We start from the raw sequence: 21,876 nt of genomic DNA on the forward strand, positions 1-21,876 counted from the left end.
TTAACTGCGCAGATAACAGTTAACGGATACGATGTGATTGGCATCACGGAGACAGGGCTCCAGGGGGGCCAAGGCTGGGAACTCAACATTTAGGAAAGATAGACAGAAAGGAAAAAGGAGGCCGGGGGCGTTGCTGGTTAAAGAGGAAATCAATGCAATTGTAAGGAAAGACATTAGCTTGGATGATATGGAATCGGTATGGGTGGAGCTACGGAATACCAAAGGGCAGAAAATGCTAGTGGGAGTTGTGTACAGGCCACCAAACAGTAGTAGTGAGGTTGGGGACAGCATCAAAGAAGAAATAAGGGAGGTGTGCAATAAAGGTACAGCAGTAATCATGGGCGACTTTAATCTACATATTGAGTGGACTAACCTAACTGGTAGCAACGTGGTGGAGGAGGATTTCCTGGAGTGTATTAAGGATGGTTTTCTACACAATATGTCGAGGAACCAACCAGAGAGCTGGCCATCCTAGACTGGGTGATATGTAATGAGAAGGGACGAATTAGCAATCTTGTTGTGCGAGGCCCCTTGGGGAAGAGTGACCATAATATGGTAGAATTCCTTATTAAGATGGAGAGTGACAAAGTTAATTCGGAAACTAGGGTCCTGAACTTAAGGAAAGGTAACTTCAACGGTACGAGGGCGTGAATTGGCTAGAATAGACTGGCAAAGGATATTTAAAGGGTTGACGGTGGATAAGCAATGGCAAACATTTATAGATCACATGGATGAACTTCAGCAATTGTACATCCCTGTCTGGAGTAAAAATAAAACTGGGAAGATGGCTCAACCATGGCGAACAAGGGAAATTAAGGATAGTGTTAAAGCCAAGGAAGAGGCATGTAAATTGGCTAAAAAAAAACAAAACTGAGGACTGGGAGAAATTTAGAATTCAACAGAGGAGGACTAAGGGTTTAGAATACCCCTGGATGTTGAGTTCCCAGCCTTGGTCCCCCTGGAGCCCTGTCTTCGTGATGCCAATCACATTGTATCCGCGCAGTTAATTCATCCACCTTATTTAGAATACTCCTCGCATTGAGGCACAGAGCCTTCATGCTTGTCTTTTTAACACACTTTACCCCTTTAGATGGATAGATGTATAACGTTGGATTGGAATCTTTGCTTTATGTGGCTATTATTTCAGTATTGTGGCCAAGAGAACAATGTGATGGTCAGTAACAGAGGGAAGGCAAGGTGTGGGACTAATGCTGAAAGGGGAATTGAGGTTGTCGTCACTGGTACCGCAGATGGATGATTCACTCCTGAAGAGGGGGAAAATAGAGTACGAGAAGAAGCTAGCAGGGAACATTAAACTAACTGCAAAAGCTCTATAAATATGTGAAGAGAAAAAGATTAGTGAAGACAAACGTAGGTCCCTTGCTGTCGGATTCAGGTGAATTTATAATGGGGAACAATTAAACCAATACTTCGGTTCTGTCTTCATGAAGGGAGACACAAATAACCTTCCGAATGTACTAGGGGACAGTGGGTCTAGTGAAAAGGAGGAATTGAAGGAAATCCTTATTAGGCAGGAAATTGTGTTGGGGAAATTGATGGGATTGAAGGCCGATAAATCCCCGGGGCCTGATAGTCTGCATGCCAGAGTACTTAAGGAAGTGGCCCTAGAAATAGTGGATGCATTGGTGATCATTTTCCAACAGTCTATCGACTCTGGATCAGTTCCTATGGACTGGAGGGTAGCTAATGTAAGACCACTTTTTTTTTTTTAAAAAAGGGGGGAAAAAAAAAAAAAAAAGAGAGAAAACGGGTAATTACAGACCAGTTAGCCTGACATCAGTAGTGGGGAAAATGTTGGAATCAATCATTAAGGATGAAATAGCAGCGCATTTGGAAAGCAGTGACAGGATCGGACCAAGTCAGCATGGATTTATGAAAGGGAAATCATGCTTGACGAATCTTCTGGAATTTTTGAGGATGTAACTAGCAGAGTGGACAAGGGAGAACCAGTGGATGTGGTGTATTTGGATTTTCAAAAGGCTTTTGACAAGGTCCCGCACAAGAGATTGGCATTGGGGGTAATGTACTGACGTGGATAGAGAACTGGTTGGCAGACAGGAAGCAGCGAGTCGGGATAAACGGGTCCTTTTCAGAATGGCAGGCAGTGACTAGTGGAGTGCCGCAGGGCTCAGTGCTGGGACCCCAGCTCTTTACAATATACATTAACGATTTAGATGAAGGAATTGATTGTAATATCTCCAAGTTTGTGGATGACACTAAACTGGGTGCCAGTGTGAGCTGTGAGGAGGACGCGAAGAGGCTGCAGGATGACTTGGATAGGTTAGGTGAGTGGGCAAATGCATGGCAGATGCAGTATAATGTGGATAAATGGGAGGTTTTCCATTTTGGGGCAAAAACACGAAGGCACAATATTATCTGAATGGCGGCAGATTCGGAAAAGAGGAGGTGCAACGAGACCTGGGTGTCATGGTTCATCAGTCACTGAAAGTGGACATGCAGGTATAGCAGGTGGTAAAGAAGGCAAATGGTATGTTGGCCTTCATAGCTAGGGGATTTGAGTATAGGAGCAGGGAGATCTTACTGTAGTTGTACAGGGCCTTAGTGAGGCTTCACCTGGAATATGGTGTTCAGTTTTGGTCTCGTAATCTGAGGAAGGACGTTCTTGCTATTGAGGGAGTGCAGCGAAGGTTCACCAGACTGATTCCAGGGATGGCTGGACTGACATGAGGAGAGACTGGACCAACTGTGCCTTCATTCACTGGAGTTTAGAAGGATGAGAGGGGAGCTCATAGAAACTTTTAAAATTCTGACAGGACTGGACAGGTTAGATGCGGGAAGAATGTTCCTGATGTTGGGGAAGTCCAGAACCAGGGGACATAGTCTTAGGATAAGGGGTAGGCCATTTAGGACTGAGATGAGGAGAAACTTCTTCACTCAGACTTATTAACCTGTAGAATTCCCTGCCGCAGAGTTGTTGATGCCAGTTCATTGGATATATTTAAGAGGGAGTTAGATATGGCTCTTACAGCTAAGGGGATCAAGGGATATGGAGAAAAAGCAGGAAAGGGGTACTGAAGGAATGATCAGCCATGATCTTATTGAATGGCGATGCAGGCTCGAAGGGCCGAATGGCCTACTCCTGCACCTATTTTCTATGTTCCTATGTTTCATCCAATATTACAACAAAAAAAAATCAACTAATCACCCTTGTGCATTCCTTTAATGTCTGTCTTCTGTGTTCCTACGCAATCATAATGCATTTTATTCTGCGCCAGTTGCTGCAGCACGGCTGGTGGAACGCTGGTAACTTTCAGTGTGACTTCGAGCAGCTCTGGGCCGAATAGGCCTGGCTTTGGACTGCACCACCACGGCATGAGCAGCAGCAGTCTCGGATGGCTGGCTGACAGGCAACAGCAAGTGCACTGGCGGAGTGGCAGTGGTGAGAGGACAAATGCTGTCATCCTGAGAGAGGACAGCTGGTTCGTCTTCTACAGATCCATTGCCACTCCGCCGGGGCAGCACCTCAGCAATCCAAGTAATCTGTTGGAGTACAGACTGCTGGATTGTTTGCTGTGACACCCTGCAAGCCCCTTTCAACACTACTAAACCCAGCACTGATAGCAGTCTGTGCTTGCATGGCAACAAGCTGACCTTGCATGACTTCAGCTTCCATTGCAGTACTCAGACTTGGGTGGCTTCTACTTGTTCTGCAATGGAAAATGAGCCTTCAGCCATCAGTTGCAGCATGATAGTTGGGTCCACAAATGCGTTAATGGATCTTTCTGGAAAGGACAGGCTTCAAGCTCTGCCCAAAACCCTATGCAAGAGCTGAAATTGACATCTGTATTTCATACTTGTGAACAAAATTGTGCTGAGTATTTGTGTTCTCTCATTTTGGGAGGATAGGCATGAGCTTTAAAAGTTTCTGCTTCCACCATCTGCTAATTCTCACCAGCTATTTCTCTTAAGCAGATTTACAAAACCTAAGAGGTTTTAAATCATTTACCTGACAGTTTGCATATTGACATCCTTGACATTGCATTCAAGCTTTCTGGCAGGCTTGCCACTGCACCAAGCATTTCATCGTGCATACCCATCAGCGTTCTTCTGTAGGCTGCTCCATCGAAGTCCTGTACAGCAGAATACATGCCAAACCTCGGCCTCCGGGGAGCTGGTACATGAGCTAGCCTTTTCCCCTGCTCTGGCTGCAAGCCATTCATACCCGGTGTCTCACCGTGTGCAGATCCCATCTCTAACCTATTCTCTAAAGTAACAGACTATCAGTATCTGAGCTGGTGGCTTGGAGTGTGAAATCAAGTAATGGTGCTTCTTCATTTTCACTGTCCTCTCCCCCCTCATGTTGACTCACTGGCTAGGCAGGCTGGATTTCTTGGGTGTCTGAAATGAGAAAGGCACAAGGGTAGAGTTATGGTGAGGAGAGGGGGACGAAAAGCAAGAGGTGCATGCTTACACCATGTGTAGATTGGAAATGAGGGGGAAGTGGGATGTGAAAAGGAGGATAACACATGAGGATATCATCTTATATCCTGTCAGCCCCTCCGCTGGCCACAGGCTCAGCCATGCCCCTGCCAAGAATGGCCAGAACCGTCTCCTCCAAGGGGGTGAGGTGATGCAGGCGAGCCTGTCCCTCGCTGGTTAAGGTCTGCTGGCACTGTTATACACCACGCTAGCCTGCAAGCAAAAGGATAGTGTGGTGTAATGTGCTTGGGTGATGTGCCTGTCATGCTTGAATAGCTGACTATGTTCACGTGATGAGATGCAGACGTGAGGCTTGATGTAGTGGTAAGTGAGTGCAGGTGAGGTGTGAGTCGTGTTTGGTAGAGATTGTTGGTAGGTGAGTGTGGTGCATTGAGCATTGTGTGAGGCTGGTTATAGAGATGGTGGGATATGGCATTTGAAGATAAATTCACTGACCTTGACCACTTCTTCCGCATGGAGTCCAGGTCCTCGATGCTGCATTGCTGGCAGGTACCACAGTGGCTATTTGCTCTCACTGCAATCTGGTCTGTTGCCTGGAAGGCCTCCTGGCTCCCTGTGGAAAGAGGTCCTCTCTCTCCTGGAGATGACTTCCGAGAATCTAGGAACACGCCCTCACCCCTGTTGTGCCATCATTACTATTTTCTTCTTCAATATCCTCCCAGCCAGTTCAATTACCTGTTGCAGGCAGAAGGCACCTCCCCTTTAAGTAGTGCAGACTGCATTTAAGTAGTGCAGGCTAGCTTTAATTGCAGTTAACCTTGCAAGAACTTGGGAGTCCCTGCTGAGCCCTTCAGCCACTCAGCAGTGCATGTAAATTAGAATCACAATCATGTAAATTAGCAAGCAGCATGAAGTTTGTGTGCTGCCAGCAGTCCTCCGAACTGGTGCAGGTAGATTGCGTATTGCGATCGCTGTGCTCATTTTCGGACATTATCCAATTTCTTGGTGAGGATTCTTCAATCTGATTGGTTGAAGAGCCTTGCTGTTTCTTGACCTGCTCACAGATACCACAGCGGCCCTGTCGAAGACACCGCGCTGTACCAGATGCCCGATTTCAGCAAGCCTGTGCTGCAAGGCTCGGGAAAACTTTGTGGGCAGCAGTCGGTGAGGTTACCGGCGAGTGCCGTTCCTTCGCAGCTGGCTGCAAAATCCAGGCTAATGTTGGATTTTTACGGGGCTTTCTTAGTTTAAAAATTTTACTGATATAATGACCTTGAAATTCCTCCATATTTGCACCCAGAGACAAGCATAACCTAGGCACAAACCCAATTACGTGGCATAAAAGATCGCACAATTTTCGACGCAAGTTAATTAAGTGCAGATACAATATGCCAAAATATTCCTCAATCTTTTACAACTGCCCATCAATCAACTCTGACCGAACGCATCGTTGCCTAGCTCAAAACTGACACTGCCCCAAAGTTACAGCACCTGATACACTTGCTCAGAGGCTCACTTAAAATTATGACGAGATGTTCAGGAGCAGCAGGAAAATATCATTTTTCTGCTGTTTTATTGCAATTTTTTTTTTTAAATAAAAGTTATTTTATTTATCCTCATTGACACCTGCACTACATTTTGTTTATTTTAATGCATTTTTATGGCATCAATACGTGTCATATTAAAAACTAAACGATTCCCCAATTATAGGTTCTTACACACGCTGTGCTTGATGTGCTTGAATGATGGTTGAATAAGTTAGACCACAGATAGAGTATTGCATGCAGTTCTGGTCATCACATTACAGGAATGATGTGGTTGCACTAAAGAGGGTACAGCGGAGATTTATGAGGATGTTGCCTGGACTGGAGAATTTTAGCTATGAGGAAAAATTGGATAGGTAGGGCTTGTTATCTTTGGAACAGAGAAGATTGAGGAGAGACCTTATTGAGGTGTATAAAATTGAGGGGCATAAATAGAGTGGATAGGAAGGACCTATTTCCTTTAGCAGAGGGGTCAAAAATCAGGGGGCATAGATTTAAAGTCATTGGTAGGAGGTTTAGATGGGATTTGAGGGGAATTTTTTCATCCAGAGTGGAGTGAGGGTCTGGAACTCACTGCCTGAAAGGGTGGCAGAGACAGAAACCCTCACCACATTTAAAAAGTACTTGGATATGCACTTGAAGTGCCGTAACCTACAAGGCTATGGACCAAGAGCTGGAAAGTGGGATTAGGCCGGATAGCTCTTTGTTGGCCGGCAAGGGCATGATGGGGGCGAATATTCTCCTTCCATGCTGCAAATTTCTATGATTCTATGATTAAAGCAAGTTTATTTTTAACACTATTAAAACATTGTAAAAAAAAAATCAAAAACATAAATTGTTTTCTAAAATATTTAGTTTATTTTAAATCTATGTAAAGTGTTTTTTGTTTTGGGAGATATTCCCATTCATAGTAATGGCAGCACCGTAAAACAAGACTCTGGAGTTAAAAAAGAAATCGGGGGAGTGGCCTTTTCAAATTAACTTGTTTGACAGGCCTTGTGGGAGCTCCTATTTTCCAAATGAAGCCACAGTGTACCTGGGCGGCATGGCATCATGCGCTGCCCAGGACTCTGCCAGTCCAAAATGGAATTCTCCATGTGCAGAGGGACTGAAGGTAGGTGTGCATAGTTTTCGGTGGTCGGAGGCATGTGTCTGCGGGAATTTTTGATCAATTAATAAACTTGCAGAATGGGCATATAATTGGCAAATGAATTAACACAAGATAAATGTGAGGGATTATATTTTGGTAAGAAAAGGTAAGGTCACATATTACTTGGCAAATAAGAACCTAACTGGGGTAGAAGCGCAAAGGGATCTCAAAGTAAAAAAAAAAACAAGTCACTAAAAGTAGTAACGAAGGCTAATAAGACCATAAAAAAGCAAATCAAGCACTAGGGTTTATTTCTAGAGGGATAGAATTGAAAAGTAGAGAAGTTTCGCTAAACTTGTATCAAGCCTGAGTTAGACACTTGGAGGACTGTGTACAGTTCTGGTCGCCATATTATAAAAAAGGTTAAAGGCACTGGAGAGGGTGCAAAAAAGATCTACAAGGATGATCCCAGAAATGGGAGGTTATACCCATCAGAAAAGGATGAACAGGGTGGGTCGTTTTCTCTTGACTTCTAAGGGGTGACTTAGGTATTTAAAGTGATGTAAGGTTTTGATAGAGTAGACCCAGAGATAGTGTTTCCACTTGTGGGGAAAGAGCAAAACTAGAGGCCATCAATACAAGACAATCAGCAAGAAATCTATTGGGGAATTCAGAAGAAACTTCTTTATCCAGAGAATTGAGAAAATGTAGAACTCACAACCACAGAGTAGTTGAAGCTAATAGTATTGATGCATTTATGTGGAGGCTAGACAAGCATATATGAGAGAGAAGGGTAGACGGTGATGCTGATATATTTAGATGAGGAAAGGCAGGAGGAGGCTCGAGTGGAGCATAAATGCCAACATGGACTGGTTGGACCAAATGGCCTGTTCTGTGCTATACATCCTATGTAACTTCATCATTATATTATGCATACATCACACATTGATTTAGGGTTTATAAAGGTTGACTGATCTTCACCTTACCTGATAGGCTCCAGCCATGAAAGTCAACGTTGAGCCAATCCGAATGGCAAAGCAACTTCTGCCACAAACACCACTCGATTGGTTGAGCAATTCTGATTGGGTAGTGCCATTAATGTCATCAGAGAGGTCAAACCCAGCAAACTGTAGCTCTCTATCCACCACCTGGCCAATCATTAAGCAAAGCACACCAAAGATACCAACTGAGATGTGCCTTGATGTCCCCATCAGAAAGTAGATGATGCAGGCAAAGAATGAGGTATATAGCCCATATATTGGTTCCTGCCCTGCAAGTAACGAATAGGCTATTGACTGAGGGACTAGTAAGATGCCTACTATCAAGCCAGACATAATATCCCCCAAAATCCATTCCTTCCATTTGTACTTTGGAAACCATCGTACGGCAGGAAAGAAGTCAACAAAAAAGTTTTTTGCTTTTGTTGGGGTGCAAGAGCAATACTTCTTCAGCCTTTTCACTGCAATCTTCTTCACATCCAATGGTTTCTTTTCTTGCTCTTCTAAAATAATGGAAGTGTATTTTCTGTTCTTTGTGTTGGAAGAGGCTGGGATACTGAGTGCAAACGTGCTTTCAACATTATTAGCTTCTGCTGAAGTCATCCTGCAAGTTGTCTAAACAAAAAGAAGCTGGTCAGTCTTGGTTGCATTCATGGATGTAGCAAATCTCAACATATGACAATTGTAGTGAGATAAATCAATTTGAATTGATCAAAATAGCATCATAAGCAATATCATAACTAGTACCACACAGTTTTGAATCATTTTCTGCAGGAAGGCTCATCTCTTAGAATTTCTTTTAGATAGCATTACTACAGTATATAGAAATATTAATGGGCTCAATTTTCCCCAATACAGATTTGAGGAGTTACGCCAAAAAAAAGTTGAAAGTTTCCCCGTTTTAATTTGTGAATGTGGCCCGGCGCACATTGTCCTTAAATTCTGTGGGTGGAGCCTAAAATGTGCACCAAAGAGATCAGGTTGCCAGGGTGATGAGGGACACACTGGGCTCAGGCTGGAAAGCACATTGCAACTATTTAAGGCTGCAGCTTACCAACATGAAAATATTCAAGACTTTGTGCCAAAAGTCTATCCTGTAAATTGAATTGAAAAGGCCCCCTCACTCCCCCACCGATGCCCGGTGCCACTCCGAGCCCTGGCCGAAAGCCACATCTGCCCCCCCCCCCCCTTACCGGTGCTACTCCTAACCCAAGCTGAAAGGGTAGACAGACCAGACCATAGCCCCAGATTAAAGTGAATTGGATTCATTAGAGATTAAAGACAAAAAGGAGATTATTACAGTAATGAAGTTGTATTACAGAACCCATAAATAAAAAAGAGGAATCTATAGACAAATCAAGAGATTAGAGTCAGAATAACAGAGGTTATAATTACCCTGCCTCTCTGCCGTGGAACTGGATCTTCTGCACTGATTCTCTTACCTGTGCTGATTTTGTTAACTGCTCAGAAGGTTTTTCAGAGCAGATGCAAACACCATCTTAAGAAAAATCGTAGTTGGCCAAACTTGCATAAAGCGTCAGAATTGGCACGGGTGGCAGGTTACGCCCCCAATGAGGTAAAAAAAATCGTAGCCTAAAAAAAATCATACTGAAGTTAATTATGCTGGCACAGAAACTTTGGGAAAACTTGGAGATTTTAATTTACTCCAAAAAAAAAACGGCGCAGATAATTGGGGAAAATTGAACCCGTTGTACTTATCTCAACTAGCCTGACTATTCCTGCAACCCAAAAAAGGAGCAAATGGATGTGAATGTGCTACAGAACTAATCTATAATATTTGCCAGGAACAACCACTATGTTTTGCAATATGGCCTTCAAAGACTTTAAAAGCCAGCATAATGTGACTTGCATACTAGTTTTTAATCATTTGAAGGTACATTTTATAGCTTACAAATAATGAGCAAAATTTGAGTACTATTTTTCCTCGCTGCAAGGATACTTTAAAATATTTAACATTGTAATTTGACATTCAAATAAAAATCAGTTATCAAACTATACAGAACATTGTGAAATTTGAGCAGTAAACGGTAGTATTCATTGAACAGTAGTAAATACAGTAGAGATAAATAAAAAGTAGTTTGTGGATTTCAACAAATAATTTAGCAACCTTCACTTAAATATAATTGAATATACTGTATACAGTGGGCCAACCATGTTGATCATATCACATACAAAATGCCAGTACCTTCACCATCTAAACTGCTACAGGTACTCTATTTTTATAGAAAAAGTGCACATAAGTAAGAGTATTCAAGGACAATACCTATATAATCCTTTTAAAGATCATGAAAAAACACTTCAGGTACAAAGTATATAATCATTTATCTAGAAATCATTACAATCTTTTGTTCATTACCATATATTAGATTACTAGCCCAACCTAGACTTTATCATATTCTCCCTAAGTTCCCAAAACAAACTTCATAAAACTCAAGATCAGACAAATCTTAAATCATTTTTGAATAATTTAAAAATCTGACATTTAGCAGTGGAGAGAAAAAAAAAAAATCAGTAAATGAATTACAGCCTACTCTGCTTTCTTTGCTCGGAGGTTATCTAAACACCTCACTTTACGACAGAGGACCAATAATCTCTAGTTTGTGATATCTGTGAGGAATAATGGGAAGTGTCTATTTAATCTAGCAGAATGTCACAATAAGGATGCAATCCCAGTTTCCCAGTACTCACTAGTTACAGGGTATTAAGCATTGCAGCATTCCATTCCTGGTGTTGCAGTCTCTTTTGCAACAATGCTCCATTTCGAAAAACAAGTGCAAATTACAGCCAAGTTCTTGAGATGCCAAACATAATCAATCCACGCTATTTCATGTATTTAAAGTTTAAAAAAATTATTAACTACAGTTGTGAAACAGCCAGAAAGAATTTGAATTATATATACTAAAAGCTATGTTTGGTGCACACCAAGTGTTATATTGACTTTCCATAACACTTTCTCTCAATCAGATTTTCCTGATAAGGGTCACATGGTTATGAAACACCACCTCCTCTGACTCATTGCCATCAGTTAGTATTGAGAGGGGGAGAGAAGGTAGATCGGGAAAGCAATAGTGATAGGGGATTCAATAGTTAGGGCAACAGACAGGCGTTTCTGTGGCCGCAGACGTGATTCCAGGATGGTATGCTGCCTCCCTGGTGGCAAGGACAAGGATGTCACTGAACGGCTGCAGTGCATTCTGAGGGGGGGGGAGGATGAACAGTCAGAGGTCATGGTCCATATCAGTATCGACATAGGTAGAGAGGTGTCCTGCAGGCAGATTTGAGAGCTAGGAAAAAAAAAAGAGATTAAAAAGCAGGACCTCAAAAGGTAGTAATCTCCGGATTGCTGCCGGTGCCATGCGCTAGTGTATATAGAAAATAGGAGGATAGAGCAGATGAACATGTGGCTGGAGAGATGGTGCAGGAGGGAGGGGCGCTAAAGCCTTGGCGACCAAACGCAGATGTTGACTCCCACCAAATCCACCGGGGGTTTAGCGGCAGCGCTACAGCATAGAGCCCCGATCTCCTGTGCCCGGAAATCATTACATAGCGGTGCGCATCGCCCCGGTAGCACCCCGGATCTGAAATTGACTTCCGCCCCCTGCAAAGCACCAGGAAAAAACAGCGGTAGCTGCAGGAGGCGTGGATCGGGCAGCCATCCATGACAGGGCCGATAATTAAAACGAGGTGGCCGAGGTAAGTTTTTTTTAAAAAACTTACCTTTCGCACGTTCCTGCCTGCAATCGTTCAGCCCGGCACTCTGCTCGAGTGCTGAACTAATCTTGCAGGTCCACCGCTGCCTTGGTGGTCCAGGTAGGCCCCTTTTAAATTGCCGTGCCTGCAGCAATGCCCTTCCCTTTCAGGGAGGGAAGAATGCTTTGTATGCGGTAGCACTGCACGGTTGTTCAGAAATGTCTCAATGTATAGCAGACAAAAAGAAGCTACATTATAGAAGTTGCCAGCTCTTGTGTATTATGGTGTAAAGGCATTTGCTGTTATGGTTTCCAATAAATTTACATCAGCAGGAAAGATTCAGTATAGGTGCCGGAGTTCTTGAGCACATTGCCTTCGATACACTTGGGTATAATTAATTAATTACCTGGGCAGGGCACAACAAGGTAAATTGGGTGGGGAGGACAGTTTATCTGCACCAATTATACATCCATTTAAGTTAACAAATGGGAAAAAAAATAATCAGGCTGCAAACCTTCTTCTATGCACTCTGCCCAGACAACATATGCACAAACACAAAAAGAGGAAAAACCTGCCCCAAGAGCTCAACTCATAGGCTACCTCATTTTTGGCTTGGAAAAAATTGGCCATCCTATTCGAATAGCATGCAAGCAAAATCAATTCTAGAGCTAATTAGGGCTTTCCTTTTTTAATAAGTAAATCAACCTACAGCTCAATTCCTCCAACTGCTTCATCCTTTTGTCTTCCCTAAACTCCTCATCCACATCTCCACCACCACCACCTCATCATCATCTCTCATTAGACATCTACAGATGTCTACTTTATCTTTAGCCCTTACCTACAGCTTCCTACACTTCTCCAATCTTACTATTTTCATCACCTGACCATGGGAGAAAAACCCCACTTCCTCCAACTCACACACAAATCCCACTCCCTTATCTTTGCACTCCATCTGCCATGACATCTCTGTCACTGTCAACCTGGCTAATTGTTCCCTTGCCTTGAATATTCTTGTTCCCAGCAAAATCAATCACCGTCTCCCACCCTGTTCTCTCCTCCTGGTACAGCCCTGATTAACGTAGAGTGACAGAAGAGCACAAGCTTGAGCATACCAGGCTGTCAACTGGTCTCGTCATCAATGGCCAGATTTGGCTCAACTAAATCAAGCATTACTCTGCTTTGCTCCATTTAGCTAAAATCATCCATTACTCCAGGATCATCCTGCAGCACAACACTAGTATTGTTTTCCAACCCATGACAAACCATCTCTTTAAAGTCCTCTCACCCACCCTCACTTCAAACACTAAATCTGGGGAGTACATGACTTTCCATGGCCGTTTCATCCCATCCCAGCCTCTCTCCCACTCTAATCCAGTATTTCCATCTCTTTGACCATCCCTCTCCTACTTTTTCAACCTGCATGATCCATTTTCTCATCCCTCGATTATTCCCATTCAACTGCCTTCCTGGCCTCCACACCAACTGATATAGCCAATTGTTCATTTTCATCAGGCACTGCCCCTCTACTTCAAAACTGCTGTCAACACACCCTCCAACAAAAAAAAACAACTCACTTTTGTCATCTACAAAATGGCCCTTTCCTACTTTGCATCAGATTCTCAAATCCATTGCTCCCTACCAGTTCTGTGCTCATCTCTACTGAAATTTCCTACTTGAATCCCACTAGTTGAGCTACTGTCCAACTTATAGCACCGAAAAGACCCTAGCCAATTACAAGTGATATCCTTCCTTAACCTTTCCACATGATTGACACAGTTGAGCACACCATGATCCTCCAAGGTTTCTCCTCTGTTGTCTAGTCTGCTGGAACTATCTTTTCACGGCTCCATTTACAACTATCCAAATAAAGCCAGTGCATCACTACTTTTGGTTGCACTTATTTGTTCCTAATGGACACGCTGCGCCTTAGCAAAACCATCGGCAGGCGCAGATCAACTTTCAGATGATAACACCTACCTTTTCTCTCTCAACACCTCACCCACATCTATGCTACCAGATTTTTTTTTTTAATAATTGTTCCTGGATTGTGGGCATTGCTAGCTAGGCCAGCATTTATTGCCCATCCATAAGTGCCCGAGAAGGTGGTGATGAGCCACCTTCTTAAACCGCTGCAGTCCATGTGGTGAAGGTTCTCCCAAAGTGCGGTTAGGAAGGGAGTTCCAGGATTTTGGCCCAGTGACGATGAAGAAACAGTGATATATTTCCAAGTCAGGATAGTGTGAGACTTTGAGGGGAACTTGGGGTTCCCATGCTCCTGCTGCACTTGTGGTAGAGGTCGTGGGTTTGGTTATCTGATATCAGTTACTGGATGAGTCATAACTTTTTAAAGCTGGTCATCAGGAAGACCAAAGCCATAGTATTTGGTTCCAGTCACAAACTCTGCTCCCTTGCCACCGATTCCTTCTCCAGCCAAGCCACATGCTTTAGGCTGAACCCGACCGTTTGCATTCTTGATATCCTATTGGATACTTGACTAGACAGGGCTTTAAACTTCATATCCTATCCATCATTACCATCGCTTTATTTACACCGCTGAAACATTGCCTACCTCTGCCCCTACCCGAGCCACTGCCACTGAAACCCTTACACAAGTCCTTTTTTTTTAAAAAAGTCACTCATCAGAAACTGAACGAATCATCACCCACTTGTGAATGATGGTTAATCAGCTGTCATTTGGTCAAGGAATCAGACCTGCATCATTAACAAATTAGATCCCAACACAGGGAATGTAGGTAAAACTACTGTATAAAATATTATATGCTTACTGATTTTAGGCAATAGGAATTTGATTCAATTGAATGAAATTGTTCTGGGAGAAAGCTTGGACTGAACTGAAACCCAAGGGATTGTTTTACTGTGCTCGAGTATCAGAACAGTATAATCTTTTGAGTTATGCCCCATAAAATCCAAACATTGAGACTAAAAAATAAGGCCACTTTTGGTGGTTAATATGCAGAGTTCTGAAAACACAGTTGTCAGCTTGGCTCAGTTGGTAGGTAGCATTCTCATCTGAATCAGAAGCTTATGGGTTCAGGCTCCCATCCAGGATCCAGGCACCTAAAAATTGAGCCTTGCACTCTAGTCCAATAATCAGAATGCTGCATTTCCATCTTCAAAGCCCCATTCTAATAGTTCAGATGGTTGGTAAAGCTCTTACGCAACAATTCAAATAATAGCAGGAAGCATGCCCAGGGTCCTGACCCAAATTTCTCGCTCAATGAATGTCACATTATTAATCTCATTGCTGTTTGTAGGATGCTTATAAGATAAGATACTTTATATAAAATGGTGGTTCTATTTGCCTACATAATGACAATCAATGCATTGTGCAAGAAATGCTAAGCAACGGTAGTAATGTAAAACGTTTACTTAGAAATACAGGCACATGTCTATATTACGAAATGTTCTTGGCTGGAGATACAAATCCAACAAAGCTCAAGTGTTTTACTTCAACTATAGCTCCCTGTCAATTACTCAAGCCAAGAACATTTGCTAATGTTGATTGAATTTTGGACATGCACTAGTACAAGTTAATACTTCATCTTATTACTACATTCAGATACCTGTATTGTACTCTGATTATATATTTTGTATATTGGAGAGATTCTTGAATTCTTCCCTTTCATACAGACCTTAATGATTTGGGTGCCAAATTCAAGGTCATTCTTTTCAGACCAGTTGATCACTTATTTCCAGTTCCAACAGTGGTATCTGCATAATGCAGCTGACCTGCTGAATGGGACAGTTTTACATAGGGATATAATGTTTTATCAAACTGGTAGCAAGTTATTGGGCTGAAATTTGCGGCCTCACTGGGTGTGTATGATGTGCGCACGCACCCGACGAGGTCTCAAATGCCTGTTCTCGCACGCGATTCACATGTGCCGAGAACCAGCTTTTGCGATCTGTCAAAATTTCTTGGATAGATCCAACGCATCCCCACCTTTTATTATGTTGTGTTTCTTGTTTTAGGGGGATATGTGATAGTAATGGGAGCTCATACAAACAGAGCTCCCATTGTTATCAATGAGAATACTAGATAGTGATTGATGGTCCAGGCCCACATGATTCCAGGATACAAATACATACCTAGAGGACATGATCCTGTGCGCTGCACAATGAAAGAATCCTAAATTCCTCCGGGAACACCAGGTTGTTTCGTAAAATATTTTCGGGTCGGAGGCATTCGTCGAAGGAAGCCTCCGACCGCAATTTCCCACCGCCCCCCCCCCATTAAGAGAATGAGAGAGAGAAGCAACATAGGAATGGACTATTAACTGTGAACCAAGATCAATCTATAAAATCGTGCATGCAATATGACAGAGCACTCAATAACAACAGTGCACATCATATCATATCATATCTCGAGCAAACACGTCGATAGTCACAATTCTGAGTTAATTGACTTTAGTGCAAAAGAGCTCTTGCACCTTTTATGAGATTGTAAATTTCCTACTGACTGTACTCTAGTAACAAGATTAACAAGTGAGCAGTTACAAACCTTGCTGATATTTTCTCTGACCCCAGTTTTTAATTATCTAAAAAATATATTTTATAAGCAGTGACACCAAATAGGTAAACAAGCAAAAAGAGATACTTTTTTCACAAATAAATCTACTTAGCTTAAGGTATAGATTATGTGAAAACTCAAAATTGTCCTGACAAGGCATGGATGAGGGTTTCAACCTTAGTGGTGGAGAAGTCCGTAGCTCCACACACTTGCTGTTGGGAGACAGGGAACAATGATTCAAGGAGACAGTCAGTAGTGCAGAAGAAGAAGCTGGAGGTTATCTTTACTTTCCTGATGATCCTGGAGAAGGGAGTAGTTTTATGTAATCATAATGCACTTTAAAAGCAGTTAATTAATTTGAAAGTCACTATTATTATATAGATGAATAAGCAGTCGATATATGCACAGCTAGGTTCCACAAACAACAATGAGATAAATGACTAGTGAATTCTGTTATTTGGTGCTTTTGGTTAAGGGAAGAATGTAGGCCAGAGACATTTCCCTGCCACAAGATCTATAACATACCTAAACCATCAAAACAGGCAGTTTGGCGCTTTGGTTTAATGGCTCATCGAACAATGCAATAGGCCCTCAATACACCTCGATTCTGTCCCTAAGTTCTGGTTTGGGGCTTGAAACCACAATCTTCTGACCTAGAGCCAAAAGTTCTACCAGCTGAGCCAAGTGGACACTCATCTTTAGCACCCAGCTACAGGAGAAAAAGTTTAATTGTGGGTTACTTAGGTTTATTCAACATAGTAAGTTATCTCATTTTGATGTATTAACAAATGCTACAGTCGAGCTCTAGAATACATGCAAGGCAATTACAAATCAGCTAACTTACTGAAATTATCAAAACTATGGCAGCTGTATATACTATACACAATAACAGTTGACTGTAATTATCACATGGTGGTAATACATTGTTGGAACAGTGGTTAGTTATGGTATTACTTTAGTCTCAGTCCCAGCCAATTCATTCTGTAAAAAGTTGCAATGGTACTTTAGTTATAAAATAGTGCTCTAATTATATTACAGAACCACATTAAGAGCAGTAACTATAACAGCCTTGGTTCCCAGTGATATGGAGCCAGTCACATTTATATTGCAGGCTGTTTCCATCATATCTGTGGCAACAGACAAACAGCTGGACACACCCAATTACTTGACAGTCACAATTTTGACTATTTTCTGTTAACCAAACCTTTGCTAATGGCTGAAATATTTCATTTGGCACAGTGCTTGAGAAAGTGCATTACCGGTTGCACAACCCATCTGCAGCCAGCATCCCAGTAATTCTGTTGCTGCTCTGGTACAACTGCATCTAGAGAAGCTGGCTGAAAACACTGCTTCAGACGGGTCTTGCACCCTGCTGAAATGGAAGCGCCATCTTATTAGCTATTTGGCAGATGAAGTTTAATGTTGGAAAGTGTGAGGTCATTGCACTTTGGCAGAAAAAAATCAGAGCAAGTTATTATTTAAATGGAGAAAGACTGCAAAGTGCTGCAGTACAGCAGGACCTGGGGGTACTTGTGCATGAAACACAAAAGGATTGTATGCAGGTACAGCAAGTGATCAGGAAGGCCAATGGAATCTTGGCCTTTATTGCAAGGGGATGGAGTATAAAGGCAGGGAAGTCTTGCTACAGCTATATAAGGTATTGGTGAGGCCAGACCTGGAATAATGCGTACAGTTTTGGTTTCCATAGTTACAAAAGGATATACTTGCTTCGGAGGCATTTCAGAGAAGGTTCACTAGGTTGATTCCGGAGATGAGGGGGTTGACTTATGGAGGAAAAGTTGAGTAGGTTGGGCCTCTACTCAGTGGAATTAAGAATGTGAGGTGATCTTATCGAAATGTATAAGATTATGAGGGGGCTTGACAAGGTGGATGCAAAGAGGATGGTTCAACTGATGAGGGAAAACTAGAACTAGTACTAAGGGGCCGCCCAATTAAAACAGAGATGAGGAGAAATTTCTTCTCAGGGTTGTAAATCTGTGGAATTCACTGCCTCAGAGAGCTGTGGAAGCTGGGTCATTGAATAAATTTAAGACAGAAATAGACAGTTTCTTAAACAATGGGATAAGGGGTTATGGGGAGAGGGCGGGGAAGTGGAGCCAAGTCCACGATCAGATCAGCCATGATCTTATTGAATGGCGGAGCAAGCTCGAGGGGCCATATGGCCTACTCCTGTTCCTAATTCTTATGTTCTTATGTAATTGTACTGTTGAACTATGCATGAACACATAACTCTGTCACCATGTCTTCTTGTGCCATGCAGGTCCATTGTTTGAAATTGGGAAATGCTGGAAACTTGCCGGGAACATCGATGGCCAAGGATAACGGCTGTCAGCCAAGAGAGCGCAGGCAGTACTGGCATTTTGATACTGGCTGCTCATCAACATCAGTGTGGCAGTGATTTCCTAGTGCAACATGCTCTTTGCAGTGCTAATTTCAGAAGGAGGACAAAGGTCACCTCTGTCTCCCCCTTGAGGTGTAGGGGAATGGGGAAGAAAGGAGTGACCCGAACAGTTGCTGTACGTACTCCAAAAACAGTAGCTGCCACCCGATGTTTGACAATTTAAAAAAAATCACCAATGGTATGAATGCAGATTAAAGGGATCTTATCAGAGATCTTCTTCAAATCATTGCAATGGAGTTCACCCATTAATTTACTGACCCGCAAACAATGTAGGCCTCCTGGAAAGCTGTCAGAAAATGCAATCCGCTCCCCCCGCCCCCAAGTGAAAGTTTAAAAGAACATTGTTAAAGGAGGCGTTTGAAGTTCCGGCATCCACCTGAGGTGTTTTCCACTTGTCAGCGCCCACTCTCGCAAGTCCTGCCAGACTCCTCATGGCAGTTGATGCTGCTGAAACACCTTTTAGCTGCAGCACTCACTGGCGTGATTTAGCACAGATGGCAATGGGAGCGAGAAATCCAAAATAGATGACCTGGTGTCAACATGGTGTTGCACGCTGATTGACGTCACGCTCCAACTCATTAAAAGGCTCTCAGCAATGACAGGCAACAGCAGTGTTGTCGACCTTCCAAAAATGGTGGCCACCATGGGACCTGCCACCAGCTGGCGGTGGAGTGCCAGCCACTGTTTTTTCACCATTTAATGGCGGTAATAGGTGGCATAAACCACCCAAATTTCTAGGCCAATTAATCTAAAAATTTACTTGTAACACCTGATCTAATGTTTGGACTGTGAAAATCCCAAAATGTTTGCAAATTGTTCAGAATGTATATAATAGAATGATACCTACACTTGTGAATTAGCAACTGTTGTGCAAAGCAAACTTACAGTAAACACCAAGTGGCATGACAATGCAAATATTGAGATTATATCCTTTGATATATAGTCTTCCCCAACATGTGCAACTGAAGAAAGTTAAAGGCTGTCATTATTAAGTACCTGTACCACCATTACAAACAAAACTTTAAAGGTTTGCACGTTGGATACATTCTAGCAACTAATCAGGAGATTCAAACATCTCTACCAGGTCAATGTTATTAACATTTAGCAACAGTGAAAACAAAAAAAAACACATGGAACAATATAAACAGATCTATCGACAACATAGCAGCCTTTCAAGCTTGAGCGATTTCTAGCTGTTCCAGGAATTTAGTCTACTTCTTGGATTGCAACAACCCCTTTAACAAAAGCCAATTTTACCACCATTATTTGTAATTTTGAGCACACCGTAGGGCCTTATTACCCATGTCTAATCAGTATTCAGTTCAAACCAGACCCTTTTTAAGTTAGAAAGTATTTGTAACATGTTATAAGCTTTACCACCACCCTATGGAAGATCAATAATTGCATTATATCCCTTAAAAATAAGCACAGTTTTGGCTGCTAATCCACAACGTTTCTATTTATCCAAGGATGCATGCCACAACAAAACTATTAACTTTAGCAATTAATCTGTTGAAAGCGTAGTGCAGTATATAACAACATCACGTTGCTTTAAGCGTAGTAGAGTATATAGACACAGTACTCTGCTTTAGCCTGTTGCTAAAAAGTTCTCAATGGGAAAAGCCCATCATTTGCAAAACTGGCTTCAACGGATTTCCAAAAGGAAACGCCATGGGTGAACATGAAACGTCAACTCGGATGAAAAGGCATCGACCTGAAACATGCTAACTCTGTTTCTCTGTCCACAGATGCTGCCTGACCTGCTGAGGGTTCACAACATTTTCTGTTTTTATTACAATGCAACCGCAAAGCATCTTTTGATTCTCTCCCCACCACCCCCAAAGTTAGTTTCAAACAGCACAAAAAGTTGTTCGGAATTTCCATCCACTTTCTATTTAAAGAAACCGTAAATAAGATCTATGTCAGAAGTAAATTGCGGGTAGGAATGTCTCACAAATATCTCCTATACATCTACACCTACCTGCCACCTCACAAAAGAATCTACTGTTAAATGCCACCAAGCAGTGAAGTCGAACGTAGACACACCGACGGTTCAAATTACCCTTATCTTTCAAAAGAGCAGCATCTGACAGTAATTGTCCTCTGTAAAGCAGAAATTGTAGCTAGTAATCCAATTTGAAAGCCACCGAAGTGCATTAGATCACAAACAACTGAGCTTTTGAGCAATAATGTGCTGTCAGGAGGCGCGACCCAGCGCTGCTGAAACAGTGTCACTACAACAAACCCAGTGACCTGCTGTTCCTCGTTACAGTGACCGCACTCACCTGCTGTCAGGCCGCTGGTGCCAATGATTACAATGTAACACTTAATTGCACTCTCGCATGGGGCTGTAAAGTCATGTATTAAGATAAACTGCAGCAATATTTCTCCCAGCTAAGTATCATCCGGCGCGTCATTGGCCACGTACCCCGTCGCAACGAGACGCCGTGACACGTCATCGCCAGATAGGCCGACGGTGGCTCAGGGCCCCGCCCCCTTCACAGCCGCACCAATCCATGCGGACCTGTGTGAGGGCTGTCCTGGACTGGCCAGAGCTCCGCTCAACCGCTGCCGCACTAAACTGTGTGAGGAGCGCCCTCACACCAAACTCTGGGCTGACACTTCCATCAACATCACTGAAACAGGTTACCTGCTCAGTATCACGCTGCTGTTTGTGGGAGCTTGCTGACTGCAAATTGGCTGCAGCGTTTCCTACACTACAACAGTGACTACGCTTCAAAAATACTTCATTGGCTGTAAAGTGCTTTGGGACGTTCGGTGGGCGTGAAAGGCGCAAGATCCTGCAAATCCCCTGGGAGGATAGACGCACCAACGTTAGCGTCCTCGATCAGGCCAACATCCCCAGCGTCGAAGCACTGACCGTACTCGACCAGCTCCGTTGGGCAGGCCACATTGTCCGCATGCCCGACACAAGACACCCAAAGCAAGCGCTCTACTCGGAACTCCTACACGGCAGGCGATCCCCAGGTGGGTAGAGGAAACATTTCAAGGACACCCTCAAAGCCTCCCTGATAAAGTGCACCATCCCCACCGATACCTGGGAATCCCTGGCCAAACACCACCCTAAGTGGAGGAAGAGCATCCGGGAGGGCGCTGAGCACCTCGAGTCTCATCGCCGAGAGCATGCAGAAAACAAG

At 43.0% G+C, this 21,876-nt stretch overlaps 1 protein-coding gene across 1 annotated transcript in view; it reads right to left on the reverse strand.

Annotated features, from left to right (window-relative positions):
• slc26a2 (solute carrier family 26 member 2) overlaps window positions 1-21,143 on the reverse strand; it is a 35,202-nt gene extending 14,059 nt beyond the window's left edge. Inside the window, exons 1-2 of the mRNA XM_070878448.1 lie at window positions 21,004-21,143; window positions 8,043-8,669 (exon numbers count right to left, since the gene is read on the reverse strand). Of these exons, the coding sequence (XP_070734549.1) occupies window positions 8,043-8,657 (615 nt within the window). The 5' untranslated portion in view covers window positions 8,658-8,669; window positions 21,004-21,143. The remainder of the gene's footprint in view (window positions 1-8,042; window positions 8,670-21,003) is intronic.
• Window positions 21,144-21,876: the final 733 nt, after the last annotated feature.

The sequence above is a fragment of the Pristiophorus japonicus genome, chromosome 4, assembly GCF_044704955.1.
Source record: "Pristiophorus japonicus isolate sPriJap1 chromosome 4, sPriJap1.hap1, whole genome shotgun sequence".
NCBI classification, from domain to species: domain Eukaryota; kingdom Metazoa; phylum Chordata; class Chondrichthyes; family Pristiophoridae; genus Pristiophorus; species Pristiophorus japonicus.